This window comes from Hyperolius riggenbachi, chromosome 4 (genome assembly GCF_040937935.1).
Source record: "Hyperolius riggenbachi isolate aHypRig1 chromosome 4, aHypRig1.pri, whole genome shotgun sequence".
Taxonomy (NCBI): Eukaryota; Metazoa; Chordata; class Amphibia; order Anura; family Hyperoliidae; genus Hyperolius; species Hyperolius riggenbachi.
In genome coordinates, this window is record NC_090649.1 from 2636874 (window position 1) to 2652960 (window position 16087).

The 16087-nt window shown below is 52.8% G+C and overlaps 1 protein-coding gene across 3 annotated transcripts in view; it reads left to right on the forward strand.

Moving 5' to 3' along the window:
- EIF2B4 (eukaryotic translation initiation factor 2B subunit delta) overlaps positions 1 to 12011 on the forward strand; it is a 99188-nt gene extending 87177 nt beyond the window's left edge. For all 3 annotated transcript variants that reach the window (XM_068278913.1, XM_068278912.1, XM_068278914.1), the window contains exons 10-13: positions 6955 to 7082; positions 7745 to 7922; positions 8686 to 8866; positions 11755 to 12011. In XM_068278913.1, coding sequence (XP_068135014.1) covers positions 6955 to 7082; positions 7745 to 7922; positions 8686 to 8866; positions 11755 to 11954 — 687 coding nt within the window. In that variant the 3' untranslated portion in view covers positions 11955 to 12011. The remainder of the gene's footprint in view (positions 1 to 6954; positions 7083 to 7744; positions 7923 to 8685; positions 8867 to 11754) is intronic.
- The last annotated feature ends 4076 nt before the right edge of the window (positions 12012 to 16087 follow it).

The following is a 16087-nucleotide window of genomic DNA, read 5'->3' on the forward strand; positions in this document are numbered from 1 at the left end:
ATGTGACTTCCTGTGTGTCTCCTGTACTTCCTGTGTAATGATGTGACTTCCTGTGTGTGTGTCTCCTGTACTTCCTGTGTAATGAGGTGACTTCCTGTGTGTGTCTCCTGTACTTCCTGTGTAATGATGTGACTTCCTGTGTGTGCCTCCTGTACTTCCTGTGTAATGATGTGACTTCCTGTGTGTGTCTCCTGTACTTCCTGTTTAATGATGTGACTTCCTGTGTGTGTGTGTGTGTGTGTGTGTCTCCTGTACTTCCTGTGTAATGATGTGGCTCTCAGTGTGTGTGCCGCCTGTACTTCCTGTTTAATGTGACTTCCTGTGTGTGCCTCCTGTACTTTCTGTGTAATGATGTGACTTCCTGTGTGTCTCCTGTACTTCCTGTGTGATGATGTGACTTCCTGTGTGTGTGTCTCCTGTACTTCCTGTGTAATGATGTGACTTCCTGTGTGTGTGTGCCTCCTGTACTTCCTGTGTGATGATGTGACTTCCTGTGTGTGTCTCCTGTACTTCCTGTGTAATAATGTGACTTCCTGTGTGTGCCTCCTGTACTTCCTGTGTAATGATGTGACTTCCTGTGTGTGTTTCCTGTACTTCTCGTGTAATTATGTGACTTCCTGTGTGTGTGCCTGCTGTACTTTCTGTGTAATGATGTGACTTCCTGTGTAATGATGTGACTTCCTGTGTGTGTGTGTGTGTGTCTCCTGTACTTCCTGTGTAATGATGTGACTTCCTGTGTGTGTGTCTCCTGTACTTCCTGTGTAATGATGTGACTTCCTGTGTGTGTGTCTCCTGTACTTCCTGTGTAATGATGTGACTTCCTGTGTGTGTGTGTGTCTCCTGTACTTCCTGTGTAATGATGTGGCTCTCAGTGTGTGTGCCGCCTGTACTTCCTGTTTAATGTGACTTCCTGTGTGTGCCTCCTGTACTTTCTGTGTAATGATGTGACTTCCTGTGTGTCTCCTGTACTTCCTGTGTAATGATGTGACTTCCTGTGTGTGTGTCTCCTGTACTTCCTGTGTAATGAGGTGACTTCCTGTGTGTGTCTCCTGTACTTCCTGTGTAATGATGTGACTTCCTGTGTGTGCCTCCTGTACTTCCTGTGTAATGATGTGACTTCCTGTGTGTGTGTCTCCTGTACTTCCTGTGTAATGATGTGACTTCCTGTGTGTGTGTGTGTCTCCTGTACTTCCTGTGTAATGATGTGGCTCTCAGTGTGTGTGCCGCCTGTACTTCCTGTTTAATGTGACTTCCTGTGTGTGCCTCCTGTACTTTCTGTGTAATGATGTGACTTCCTGTGTGTGTGTGCCTCCTGTACTTCCTGTGTGATGATGTGACTTCCTGTGTGTGTGTCTCCTGTACTTCCTGTGTAATGATGTGACTTCCTGTGTGTGTGTGCCTCCTGTACTTCCTGTGTGATGATGTGACTTCCTGTGTGTGTGTCTCCTGTACTTCCTGTGTAATAATGTGACTTCCTGCGTGTGCCTCCTGTACTTCCTGTGTAATGATGTGACTTCCTGTGTGTGTTTCCTGTACTTCCCGTGTAATTATGTGACTTCCTGTGTGTGTGTGCCTTCTGTACTTTCTGTGTAATGATGTGACTTCCTGTGTGTGTGTGTGTGTGTGTGTCTCCTGTACTTCCTGTGTAATGATGTGACTTCCTGTGTGTGTGTCTCCTGTACTTCCTGTGTAATGATGTGACTTCCTGTGTGTGTGTCTCCGGTACTTCCTGTGTAATTATGTGACTTCCTGTGTGTGCTTCCTGTAGTTCCTGTGTAATGATGTGACTTCCTGTGTGTGTCTCCTGTACTTCCGGTGTAATGATGTGACTTCCTGTGCGTGTCTCCTGTACTTCCTGTGTAATGATGTGACGTCCTGTGTGTGCCTCCTGTACTTCCTGTTTAATGATGTGACTTCCTGTGTGTGTGTGCCTCCTGTACTTCCTGTGTAATGATGTGACTTTCTGTGTGTGTGTGTTGTCTCCTGTACTTCCTGCGTAATGATGTGACTTCCTGTGTGTGTGTGCTTCCTGTGCAATGATGTGACTTCCTGTGTGTGTGTGTGTCTCCTGTACTTCCTGTGTAATGATGTGACTTCCTGTGTGTGTCTCCTGTACTTCCCATGTAATTATGTGACCTCCTGTGTGTGTGTGCCTTCCGTACTTTCTGTGTAATGATGTGACTTCCTGTGTGTGTGTCTCCTGTACTTCCTGTGTAATGATGTGACTTCCTGTGTGTGTGTGTGTGTGTGTGTGTGTGTGTGTGTGTGTGTGTGTGTGTGTGTGTCTCCTGTACTTCCTGTGTAATGATGTGACTTCCTGTGTGTGTGTGTCTCCTGTACTTCCTGTGTAATGATGTGACTTCCTGTGTGTGTGTGTCTCCTGTACTTCCTGTGTAATGATGTGACTTCCTGTGTGTGTGTGTGTCTCCTGTACTTCCTGTGTAATGATGTGACTTCCTGTGTGTGTGTCTCCGGTACTTCTTGTGTAATGATGTGACTTCCTGTGTGTGCCTCCTGTAGTTCCTGTGTAATGATGTGACTTCCTGTGTGTGCCTCCTGTACTTCCTGTTTAATGATGTGACTTCCTGTGTGTGTGTGTGCCTCCTGTACTTCCTGTGTAATGATGTGACTTTCTGTGTGTGTTGTCTCCTGTACTTCCTGCGTAATGATGTGACTTCCTGTGTGTGTGTGCTTCCTGTGTAATGATGTGACTTCCTGTGTGTGTCTTTTGTACTTCCTGTGTAATGATGTGACCTAATGTGTGTGTCTCCTGTACTTCCTGTGTACTGATGTGACTTCCTGTTTGTGTCTCCTGTACTTCCTGTGTAATGATGTGACTTCCTGTATGTGCCTCCTGTACTTCCTGTTTAATGATGTGACTTCCTGTGTGTGTGTGCCTCCTGTACTTCCTGTGTAATGATGTGACTTTCTGTGTGTGTGTGTGTTGTCTCCTGTACTTCCTGCGTAATGATGTGACTTCCTGTGTGTGTGTGCTTCCTGTGTAATGATGTGACTTCCTGTGTGTGTGTGTGTCTCCTGTACTTCCTGTGTAATGATGTGACTTCCTGTGTGTGTCTCCTGTACTTCCTGTGTAATGATGTGACTTCCTGTGTGTGTCTCCTGTACTTCCCGTGTAATTATGTGACTTCCTGTGCGTGTGTGCCTTCCGTACTTTCTGTGTAATGATGTGACTTCCTGTGTAATGATGTGACTTCCTGTGTGTGTGTCTCCCGTACTTCCCGTGTAATGATGTGACTTCCTCTGTGTGTGTGTGTGTGTGTGTGTGTGTGTGTGTGTGTGTGTGTGTGTGTCTCCTGTACTTCCTGTGTAATGATGTGACTTCCTGTGTGTGTCTCCTGTACTTCCCATGTAATTATGTGACTTCCTGTGTGTGTGTGCCTTCCGTACTTTCTGTGTAATGATGTGACTTCCTGTGTAATGATGTGACTTCCTGTGTGTGTGTCTCCTGTACTTCCTGTGTAATGCTGTGACTTCCTGTGTGTGTGTGTGTGTGTCTCCTGTACTTCCTGTGTAATGATGTGACTTCCTGTGTGTGTGTGTCTCCTGTACTTCCTGTGTAATGATGTGACTTCCTGTGTGTGTGTGTCTCTCCTGTACTTCCTGTGTAATGATGTGACTTCCTGTGTGTGTGTGTCTCCTGTACTTCCTGTGTAATGATGTGACTTCCTGTGTGTGTGTCTCCGGTACTTCTTGTGTAATGATGTGACTTCCTGTGTGTGCCTCCTGTAGTTCCTGTGTAATGATGTGACTTCCTGTGTGTGCCTCCTGTACTTCCTGTTTAATGATGTGACTTCCTGTGTGTGTGTGTGCCTCCTGTACTTCCTGTGTAATGATGTGACTTTCTGTGTGTGTTGTCTCCTGTACTTCCTGCGTAATGATGTGATTTCCTGTGTGTGTGTGCTTCCTGTGTAATGATGTGACTTCCTGTGTGTGCCTCCTGTACTTCCTGTTTAATGATGTGACTTCCTGTGTGTGTGTGTGTCTCCTGTACTTCCTGTGTACTGATGTGACTTCCTGTGTGTGTCTCCTGTACTTCCTGTGTAATGATGTGACTTCCTGTATGTGCCTCCTGTACTTCCTGTTTAATGATGTGACTTCCTGTGTGTGTGTGCCTCCTGTACTTCCTGTGTAATGATGTGACTTTCTGTGTGTGTGTGTGTTGTCTCCTGTACTTCCTGCGTAATGATGTGACTTCCTGTGTGTGTGTGCTTCCTGTGTAATGATGTGACTTCCTGTGTGTGTGTGTGTGTGTGTGTCTCCTGTACTTCCTGTGTAATGATGTGACTTCCTGTGTGTGTGTGTCTCCTGTACTTCCTGTGTAATGATGTGACTTCCTGTGTGTGTCTCCTGTACTTCCCGTGTAATTATGTGACTTCCTGTGCGTGTGTGCCTTCCGTACTTTCTGTGTAATGATGTGACTTCCTGTGTAATGATGTGACTTCCTGTGTGTGTGTCTCCTGTACTTCCCGTGTAATGATGTGACTTCCTGTGTGTGTGTGTGTGTGTGTGTGTGTGTGTGTGTGTCTCCTGTACTTCCTGTGTAATGATGTGACTTCCTGTGTGTGTGTGTGTCTCCTGTACTTCCTGTGTAATGATGTGACTTTCTGTGTGTGTGTGTCTCCTGTACTTTCTGTGTAATGATGTGACTTCCTGTGTGTGTGTCTCCGGTACTTCTTGTGTAATAATGTGACTTCCTGTGTGTGCCTCCTGTACTTCCTGTTTAATGATGTGACTTCCTGTGTGTGTGTGTGCCTCCTGTACTTCCTGTGTAATGATGTGACTTTCTGTGTGTGTTGTCTCCTGTACTTCCTGCGTAATGATGTGACTTCCTGTGTGTGTGTGTTTCCTGTGTAATGATGTGACTTCCTGTGTGTGTCTTTTGTACTTCCTGTGTAATGATGTGACTTCCTGTGTGTGCCTCCTGTACTTCCTGTGTAATGATGTGACTTCCTGTGTGTGCCTCCTGTACTTCCTGTGTAATGATGTGACTTCCTGTGTGTGCCTCCTGTACTTCCTGTTTAATGATGTGACTTCCTGTGTGTGTGTGTCTCCTGTACTTCCTGTGTAATGATGTGACTTCCTATGTGTGCCTCCTGTACTTCCTGTGTAATGATGTGACTTCCTGTGTGTGTGTGTGCTTCCTGTGTAATGATGTGACTTCCTGTGTGTGCCTCCTGTACTTCCTGTGTAATGATGTGACTTCCTGTGGGTGTGTCTCCTGTACTTCCTGTGTAATGATGTGACTTCCTGTGTGTGCCTCCTGTACTTCCTGTGTAATGATGTGTTTTCCTGTGTGTGTGTCTCCTGTACTTCCTGTGTAATGATGTGACTTCCTGTGTGTGTGTGTGTGTGTGTCTCCTGTACTTCCTGTGTAATGATGTGGCTCCCAGTGTGTGTGCCGCCTGTACTTCCTGTTTAATGTGACTTCCTGTGTGTGCCTCCTGTACTTTCTGTGTAATGATGTGACTTCCTGTGTGTCTCCTGTACTTCCTGTGTAATGATGTGACTTCCTGTGTGTGCCTCCTGTACTTCCTGTGTAATGATGTGACTTCCTGTGTGTGTGTCTCCTGTACTTCCTGTGTAATGATGTGACTTCCTGTGTGTGTGTGTGCCGCCTGTACTTCCTGTTTAATGTGACTTCCTGTGTGTGTGTCTCCTGTACTTCCTGTGTAATGATGTGACTTCCTGTGTGTGTGTGTGCCTCCTGTACTTCCTGTGTGATGATGTGACTTCCTGTGTGTGTGTCTCCTGTACTTCCTGTGTAATAATGTGACTTCCTGTGTGTGCCTCCTGTACTTCCTGTGTAATGATGTGACTTCCTGTGTGTGTTTCCTGTACTTCCCGTGTAATTATGTGACTTCCTGTGTGTGTGTCTTCTGTACTTTCTGTGTAATGATGTGACTTCCTGTGTAATGATGTGACTTCCTGTGTGTGTGAGTGTGTCTCCTGTACTTCCTGTGTAATGATGTGACTTCCTGTGTGTGTGTGTGTGTGCTTCCTGTGTAATGATGTGACTTCCTGTGTGTGCCTCCTGTACTTCCTGTGTAATGATGTGACTTCCTGTGGGTGTGTCTCCTGTACTTCCTGTGTAATGATGTGACTTCCTGTGTGTGTCTCCGGTACTTCCTGTGTAATGATGTGACTTCCTGTGTGTGTGTCTCCTGTACTTCCTGTGTAATGAGGTGACTTCCTGTGTGTGCCTCCTGTACTTCCTGTGTAATGATGTGACTTCCTGTGTGTGTGTCTCCTGCACTTCCTGTGTAATGATGTGACTTCCTGTGTGTGTCTCCGGTACTTCCTGTGTAATGATGTGACTTCCTGTGTGTGTGTCTCCTGTACTTCCTGTGTAGTGTGTGTGTGTGTACAGTGTGTGTACAGTGTGTGTGTGTGTGTGTACAGTGTGTGTGTGTGTGTGTGTGTGTGTGTGTGTGTGTCTCCTGTACTTCCTGTTTAATGATGTGACTTCCTGTGTGTGTCTCCTGTACTTCCCGTGTAATGATGCGACTTCCTGTGTGTGTGTCTCCTGTACTTCCTGTGTAATGGTGTGTGTGTGTGTGTGTGTGTGTGTGTGTGTGTGTCTCCTGTACTTCCTGTGTAATGCGACTTCCTGTGTGTGTGTCTCCGGTACTTCCTGTGTAATGGTGTGTGTGTGTGTGTGTGTGTCTCCTGTACTTCCTGTGTAATGATGTGACTTCCTGTGTGTGTGTCTCCTGTACTTCCTGTGTAATGATGTGACTTCCTGTGTGTGTCTCCGGTACTTCCTGTGTAATGATGTGACTTCCTGTGTGTGTGTCTCCTGCACTTCCTGTGTAATGATGTGACTTCCTGTGTGTGTCTCCGGTACTTCCTGTGTAATGATGTGACTTCCTGTGTGTGTGTCTCCTGTACTTCCTGTGTAATGATGTGACTTCCTGTGTGTCTTCTGGACTGCAGGCGAAGGATGAATTGTATCACTGCATAGACAATTACATACGTGAGAAGATCCAGTTGGCTGCCCAGGCCATTTCTAAGACTGCAGCTGATAAGATCAGGGAGGAGGATGTCATTCTGGTGTATGGCTGGTGAGTAGCACATACCCTCACCTTCCCCTTAGCCCCCTCTGCAGGGTGTACACGGAAATGCACAGCCCACAAGCCTGGGATTCTGAGTTGTACCATAACCTGTGGACAAAAACATTAAGGGGTACTCTGCAGAAGGTGATTCAACTTCCTGTGTGTCTCCTGTACTTCCTAAGTAATGTAGTGACTTCCTGTGTGTCTCTAGTACTTCCTGTATAATGATGTGACTTCCTGTGTGTTTGTCTCCTGTACTTCCTATGCAATGTGGTGACTTCCTGTTTGTCTCTTGTACTTCCTGTATAATGATGTGACTTCCTGTGTGTTTGTCTCGTGTACTTCCTGTGAAATGTGGTAACTTCCTGTGTGTGTCTCTTGTACTTCCTGTATAATGATGTGACATCCTGTGTAATGTGGTGACTTCCTGTGTGTGTCTCTTGTACTTCCTGTATAATGATGTTACTTCCTGTGTGTTTGTCTCCTGTACTTACTGTGTAATGTGGTAACTTCCTGTGTGTGTCTCTTGTACTTCCTGTATAATGATGTGACTTCCTTTATCAGGTTAAGTTGTTCTCTTTGGGTTAGCAATAATGATACCATTTATTTGTAGATTGTTTATTACACTTATTTGTATTATATTTATATCCAACGTTTTGTTTGGTTATTAGCTCCTCCCTGGTGACCTTCACCCTCTGTGAGGCCCACAATACGGGGAAGAGGTTCCGGGTCATTGTGGCCGACAGCCGACCACGGCTGGAAGGGAAAGAGACACTGAGGAGACTGGTGAGCTGTGGCATTCACTGCACCTACATCATGATCAACGCCATCTCCTATATCCTGCCTGAGGTAAGTACTGATGCCTGATCCCATGTCTGTCCCACCACCTCCCATGTCTGCGTCCCACCACCTCCCATGTCTGCGTCCCGCCACCTCCCATGTCATGTCTGTCCCACCACCTCCCATGTCATGTCTGTCCCACCACCTCCCATGTCATGTCTGTCCCACCACCTCCCATGTCATGTCTGTCCCACCACCTCCCATGTCATGTCTGTCCCACCACCTCCCATGTCATGTCTGTCCCACCACCTCCCATGTCATGTCTGTCCCACCACCTCCCATGTCATGTCTGTCCCACCACCTCCCATGTCATGTCTGTCCCACCACCTCCCATGTCATGTCTGTCCCACCACCTCCCATGTCATGTCTGTCCCACCACCTCTCATGTCATGTCTGTCCCACCACCTCCCATGTCATGTCTGTCCCACCACCTCCCATGTCTGTCCCACCACCTCCCATGTCTGTCCCACCACCTCCCATGTCTGTCCCACCACCTCCCATGTCATGTCTGTCCCACCACCTCCCATGTCATGTCTGTCCCACCACCTCCCATGTCATGTCTGTCCCACCACCTCCCATGTCATGTCTGTCCCACCACCTCTCATGTCATGTCTGTCCCACCACCTCCCATGTCATGTCTGTCCCACCACCTCCCATGTCTGTCCCACCACCTCCCATGTCTGTCCCACCACCTCCCATGTCATGTTGTGTAATCAGCTGATCAGTAGAATAAACTAACTGTCTTGTAATGTGTTTGCATTCTGCTTCTCAGGTGTCTAAGGTGTTCCTGGGGGCGCACGCGCTGCTGGCCAATGGATACGTCATGTCACGGGTGGGGACCTCTCAGATTGCCCTGATTGCCAAAGCACACAACGTGCCGGTGCTGGTGTGCTGCGAGACGTACAAGTTCTGCGAGAAGGTCCAGACGGACTCCTTCGTCTCCAATGAACTGGGTGAGAAACCCCGCCCACCATTACCCACGCATCTTAAAGCCACACCCCTCAGTGTTTATAGATCAACTGAACTTTCTGTGACATCTGGAAGCCACTCGCCCGATTCATCATGGTTATACAACTTATTAATTGTATCCTGACCGGTTACAAATCTTATATTAAAGTTTATAATTTTCCAGAATGTACAAGAAGCGTGAGAAACTCTGGTAAAGTTTGGCCATAAGAGTCCATCACTTCCCAGACAGGCACAAGCCGTCTACCCCCCCCCCCCCCCCCCACACACACACACAGGTACGCCATCTCCCCCCCCCCCCCCCTACAGGAACGCCGTCTCCTCCCCCCACAGGCACACGCCGTCTCCCCTCCCACAGGAACGCCGTCTCCTCCCCCCACAGGCACACGCCGTCTCCCCCCCCACAGGAACGCCGTCTCCTCCCCCACAGGCACACGCCGTCTCCCGTCTCCCCCACAGGAACGCCGTCTCCTCCCCCCACAGGCACACGCCGTCTCCCCCCCCCCCCCCACAGGAACGCCGTCTCCTCCCCCCACAGGCACACGCCGTCTCCTCCCCCCACAGGCACACGCCGTCTTTCCCCCACACACACACACACACACAGGTACGCCACCCCCCCCCCCCCCACAGGAACGCCATCTCCCCCCCTACAGGAACGCCGTCTCCTCCCCCCACAGGCACACGCCGTCTCCCCCCCACAGGAACGCCGTCACCTCCCCCTACAGGCACACGCCGTCTCCTCCCCCCACAGGCACACGCCGTCTCTCCCACCCCCCCACACACACAGGTACGCCATCCCCCCCCCCCACAGGAACGCCGTCTCCTCCCCCCACAGGCACACGCCATCTCCCCCCCCCTACAGGAACGCCGTTCTCCTCCCCCCACAGGCACACGCCGTCTCCCCCCCCTACAGGAACGCCGTTCTCCCCCCACAGGCACACGCCGTCTCCCCCCCCCCCCCCACAGGAACGCCGTCTCCTCCCCCCACAGGCACACGCCGTTCCCCCCCCCCCCCCACAGGAACGCCGTCTCCTCCCCCCACAGGCACACGCCGTCTCTCCCCCCCCCCCCACACACACACAGGTACGCCATCCCCCCCCCACAGGAACGCCGTCTCCTCCCCCCACAGGCACACGCCATCTCCCCCCCTACAGGAACGCCGTTCTCCTCCCCCCACAGGCACACGCCGTCTCCCCCCCCTACAGGAACGCCGTTCTCCTCCCCCCACAGGCACACGCCGTCTCCCCCCCCCCCCCCACAGGCACACGCCGTCTCCTCCCCCCACAGGCACACGCCGTCTCCTCCCCCCCACAGGCACACGCCGTCTCCCCCCACAGGCACACGCCGTCTGGTCCCCCCACAGGAACGCCGACTCCTTCCCCCCACAGGAACGCCGTCTCCTTCCCCCACAGGCACAAGCCGTCTCCTCCCCCCCCCACAGGCACACGCCGTCTCCTCCCACCACAGGCACACGCCGTCTCCTCCCCCCACAGGCACACGGCGTCTCCTTCCCCCACAGGCACACGGCGTCTCCTCCCCCCACAGGAACGCTGTCTCCTTCCCCCCACAGGCACACGCCGTCTCCTCCCCCCACAGGCATACGCCGTTCCCTCCCCCCACAGGCACACGGCGTCTCCTCCCCCCACAGGAACGCTGTCTCCTTCCCCCCACAGGCCCACGCCGCCTCCTCCCCCCACAGGCATACGCCGTTCCCTCCCTCCACAGGCACACGCCGTCTCCTCCCCCCCCACCCCAGGCATCTTCCTCCCACAAGCACAAGCCGTCTCCTCTCCCACAGGCACACGCCGTCTCCTCTCCCACAGGCACACGCCGTCTCCTCTCCCACAGGCACACGCCGTCTCCTCCCCCTACAGGCACACAGTCTTTTCCCCCTACAGGCACACTCAGTCTCCTCCCCCCACAGGCACATGCCGTCTCCTCCCCCCACAGGCACACGCCGTCTCCTCCCCCCACAGGAACGCCGTCTCCTTCCCCCCACAGGCACACGCCGTCTCCTCCCCCCCCCCCCCCCACAGGCACACGCCGTCTCCTCCCCCCACAGGCACACGCCCTCTCCTCCCCCCAAAGGCACACGCCGTCTCCCCCCCCCCCCCCCCTACCACAGGCACACGCCGTCTGCTCCCCCCACAGGAACGCCGTCTCCTTCCCCCCACAGGCACAAGCCGTCTCCTCCCCCCCCCACAGGCACACGCCGTCTCCTCCCACCACAGGCACACGCCGTCTCCTCCCCCCACAGGCACACGGCGTCTCCTCCCCCCACAGGCACACCGCGTCTCCTCCCCCCACAGGCACACGCCGTCTCCTCCCCCCACAGGCATACGCCGTTCCCTCCCCCCACAGGCACACGGCGTCTCCTCCCCCCACAGGAACGCTGTCTCCTTCCCCCCACAGGCACACGCCGCCTCCCCCCCCACAGGCATACGCCGTTCCCGCCCTCCACAGGCACACGCCGTCTCCTCCCCCCCACCCCAGGTATCTTCCTCCCACAAGCACAAGCCGTCTCCTCTCCCACAGGCACAGCCCGTCTACTCTCCCACAGGCACACGCCGTCTCCTCCCCCCACAGGCACACGCCGTCTCCTCCCCCCACAGGCACACGCAGTCTCCTCCCCCCACAGGCACACGCCGTCTCCTCCCCCCACAGGCACACACAGTCTTTTCCCCCTACAGGCACACTCAGTCTCCTCCCCCCACAGGCACATGCCGTCTCCTCCCCCCACAGGCACACAGTCTCCTCCCCCCACAGGCCTGTGCCTTCCCTCTCTTGGTTTCACTAGTGTACATAGCACTACTTGCTCAGGCAGAGTTTCACAGTCATGTGATACAAGTGCCTCAATTTTGTCTCCTCCATGCAGATGACCCGGATGACCTGATAGTGACACGAATGGGACAGACGCCACTGAAGGACTGGGACCAGAACTCTCAGCTGCGACTGCTGAACCTGGTGTATGACGTCACCCCTCCGGATCTGGTGGATCTGGTGATCACAGAGCTGGGGATGATCCCTTGCACGTCGGTCCCGGTGGTGCTGCGAGTGAAGAGCATTGAGCAGTGATGGGAGGGGAACTATTCTATTATTTATCAATCTGCTATTAAAGGACTTGTGTTTCCATGCTGCTGGTCTGTGATGTCAGTGAAGGTGTGTCCTGTGAGCAGGGGAGGGGCTGGTGGGTCAGTGCAGGCATGTCCTCTGAGCGGGGGAGGGGCCGGTGTTGTCAGTGCAGGTGTGTCCTGTGAGCAGGGGAGGGGCTGGTGTGTTCTGTGAGCAGGGGAGGGGCTGGTGTGTGCCAGTGCAGGTGTGTTCTGTGAGCAGGGGAGGGGCTGGGTGTGTTCTGTGAGCAGGGGAGGGGCTGGTGTGTGCCAGTGCAGGTGTGTTCTGTGAGCAGGGGAGGGGCTGGTGTGTGCCAGTGCAGGTGTGTCCTGTGAGCAGGGGAAGGGCTGGTGTGCCAGTGTGTCCTGTAAGCGGGGGAGGGGCTGGTGTGTATCAGTGCAGGAATTGTGCTATAAGTGTGGGGGGGGGGGGGGGGGCTGGTGAGTCACTGCAGGTGTGTCCTGTGAGTGAGGAAGGGCTGGTGCGAGATGTGGATGTGAGCGGGGGAGGGGCTGGTGTGTCAGTGCAGGTGTGTCCTGTGAGCAGGGGAGGGGCTGGTGTATGTCAGTGCAGGTGTGTCCTGTAAGCGGGGAGGGGCTGGTGTGTGTCAGTGCAGGCGTGTCCTGTGAGTGGGGGAGGGGCTGGTGTTTGTCAGTGCAGGTGTTTCCTGTGAGCGGGGAAGGGCTGGTGTGAGATGTGGATGTGAGCAGGGGAGGGGCTGGTGTTTATCAGTGCAGGTATTTCCTGTGAGCGGGGTAAGGGCTGATGTGGATGTGAGCGGGGGGAGGCTGGTGCATGGCCGTGGCGCACATTGGTGCAGGCCTTGTCCTGTGAGCAGAGGAGAGGCTGGCGCTTTTCAGTGCAGGCGTGTCCTCTGAGTGGGGGAGGGGCTGGTGTGTCAGTGCAGGCGTGTCCTCTGAGTGGGGGAGGGGCTGGTGTGTCAGTGCAGGCATGTCCTCTGAGTGGGGGAGGGGCTGGTGTGTCAGTGCAGGCATGTCCTGTGAGCAGGGGAGGGGCTGTTTGTCAGTGCAGGCGTGTCCTGTGAGCAGGGGAGGGGCTGTTAGTGCAGGCATGTCCTGTGAGCAGGGGAGGGGCTGGTGTGTGCCAGTGCAGGTGTGTCCTATGAGCGGGGAGGGGCTGGTGTGAGATGTGGATGTGAGCGGGGGAGGGGCTGGTGTTTGTCAGTGCAGGCCTTGTCCTGTGAGCGGAAAGAGGCGTGTGAGAAAGTGACAGGCACATGACAGAGAAGCAACAGACGCACCGAATGATGGAGCGGCAAAGGTGCTTGACAAAGAAATGACCAGTACACATAATGGAGGAGCGACGGACACGTGACAAAGGCGAATGACGGAGGAAGGACAGAAACGACAGAGGTGCATCACGGAGGGGCGACAGAGGTGGGTGACAAATGACAGAGGTGCATCACGGAGGGGCGACAGGTGGGTGACCAGCGACAGAGGTGCATCATGCAGGGGCGACAGGTGGGTGACCAGCGACAGAGGTGCACCACGGAGGGGCGACAGGTGGGTGACAAGCTGCAGAGGTGGGGGACAAGCGACAGAGGTGGCTGTCAAGCTGCAGAGGTGGGTGACAAGCGACAGAGGTGGGTGACGAGCTGCAGAGGTGGGGGACAAGCGACAGAGGTGGCTGTCAAGCTGCAGAGGTGGGTGACAAGCTGCAGAGGTGGGTGACGGAGGTGCTGTAATGATCTGAGTGTGTGACACAGCTTTGACAAGGCAAACTGCGATGGATAAATTAAGGAATTTTCTTCCAGAACATCTCGATAGTCCAGTTAGTACATCCATGAGTGCGTAATCCACAGCTACAAATTGCAACAAGAGATGCAAATCCACACGTGGCCCCAATAGCAGAGCTGTCATACTCCTCGCCATTCAGCCCATGGTCCAGTGCGTAAGGACACACGCTGACCGCCTCACGCCCCTTTGTTCCTCATTCGTGATGTATGGCATCCTTCCGTATAGCCATAAGTGGACTTCAGCAATGGTCTTCTGTAACGATCGTTTGTGTTTGCGCAGAGGATTATTTGCTTACAGAAGTCTGTGTCTGCGCATGCATGAATTTCAAAAATTGGCACCAGGTGCCGTATAAGGCAGCCGTTAGTTTGCTGCAGTTTGATCAGCTGATAGCCTTGTGTTTTTGTGCACCTTTGTTCGGATTGATTCCTGTGTTTGACCCTGGCTTGTTTGATCTCTGCCTGCCCCGACCTCCAGCGCCTGCCTCGACCTTTAGCCTGTCTTATTGATTACGATTGTACTCTACCTGCATGGACACTTGGCCTGTGTCCTCACAATGTCTATTGTCAGCCTGCTAGCGTCCATATGTCACTGCAACGCAGATCTCCACATTTCAGTGTTCTCTGTTCTCCACTAGAGTGACCTTGGTGTGCAACCTGGTGGACACTAGGCAGAAAAGTCCATCGACCTTGGTGGGACACTCTGGTGAAGACCCATGGTCACTTAGACTCTGCACTCTGGGAAGCCCTAGCCTCAGTGGGGAGGTCAACAGTACACAATGGCGTAGCTAAGGAGCTGTGGGCCCCGATGCAAGTTTTACAATGGGGCCCCTCAAGCACTCTCTATACATAACAATTGATACGGCGCACCAAAACCTGCCTATGGCAACTACAGTGTCAGAGGTGCAGGAAGGGGATGGGGAGCAGCTTGTTACTGATTACCCCCAAGCACTCTATACATAGCAATCCCTGCCAATGGCAACTACAGTGTCAGAGGAGCAAGAAGGGGATGGGGAGCAGCTTGTTACTGATTACCCCCAAGCACTGTATACATAGCAATCCCTGCCAATGGCAACTACAGTGTCAGAGGTGCAAGAAGGGGATGGGGAGCAGCTTGTTACTGATTACCCCCTAGCACTCTATACATAGCAATCCCTGCCAATGGCAACTACAGTGTCAGAGGTGCAAGAAGGGGATGGGAAGCAGCTTGTTACTGATTACCCCCAAGCACTCTATACATAGCAATCCCTGCCAATGGCAACTACAGTGTCAGAGGTGCAAGAAGGGGATGGGGAACAGCGTGTTACTGATTACCCCCAAGCACTCTATACATAGCAATCCCTGCCAATGGCAACTACAGTGTCAGAGGTGCAAGAAGGGGATGGGGAACAGCTTGTTACTGATTACCCCCAAGCACTCTATACATAGCAACCCCTGCCAATGGCAACTACAGTGTCAGAGGTGCAAGAAGGGGATGGGGAGCAGCTTGTTACTGATTACCCCCTAGCACTCTATACATAGCAATCCCTGCCAATGGCAACTACAGTGTCAGAGGTGCAAGAAGGGGATGGGGAGCAGCTTGTTACTGATTTCCCCCCAAGCACTCTATACATAGCAATCCCTGCCAATGGCAACTACAGTGTCAGAGGTGCAAGAAGGGGATGGGGAGCAGCTTGTTACTGATTACCCCCAAGCACTCTATACATAGCAATCCCTGCCAATGGCAACTACAGTGTCAGAGGTGCAAGAAGGGGATGGGGAGCAGCTTGTTACTGATTACCCCCAAGCACTCTATACATAGCAATCCCTGCCAATGGCCACTACAGTGACAGAGGAGCAAGAAGGGGATGGGAAGCAGATTGTTACTGATTACCTCCAAGCACTCTATACATAGCAATCCCTACCAATGGCAACTACAGTGTCAGAGGTGCAAGAAGGGGATGGGGAACAGCTTGTTACTGATCACCACCAAGCACTCTATACATAGCAATCCCTGCCAATGGCAACTACAGTGTCAAAGGTGCAAGAAGGGGATGGGGAGCAGCTTGTTACTGATTACCCCCAAGCACTCTATACATAGCAATCCCTGCCAATGGCAACTACAGTGTCAAAGGTGCAAGAAGGGGATGGGGAACAGCTTGTCACTGATTACCCCCAAGCACTCTATACATAGCAATCCCTGCCAATGGCAACTACAGTGTCAAAGGTGCAAGAAGGGGATGGGGAACAGCGTGTTACTGATTACCCCCAAGCACTCTATACATAGCAATCCCTGCCAATGGCAACTACAGTGTCAGATGTGCAAGAAGGGGATGGGGAACAGCTTGTTACTGATTACCCCCAA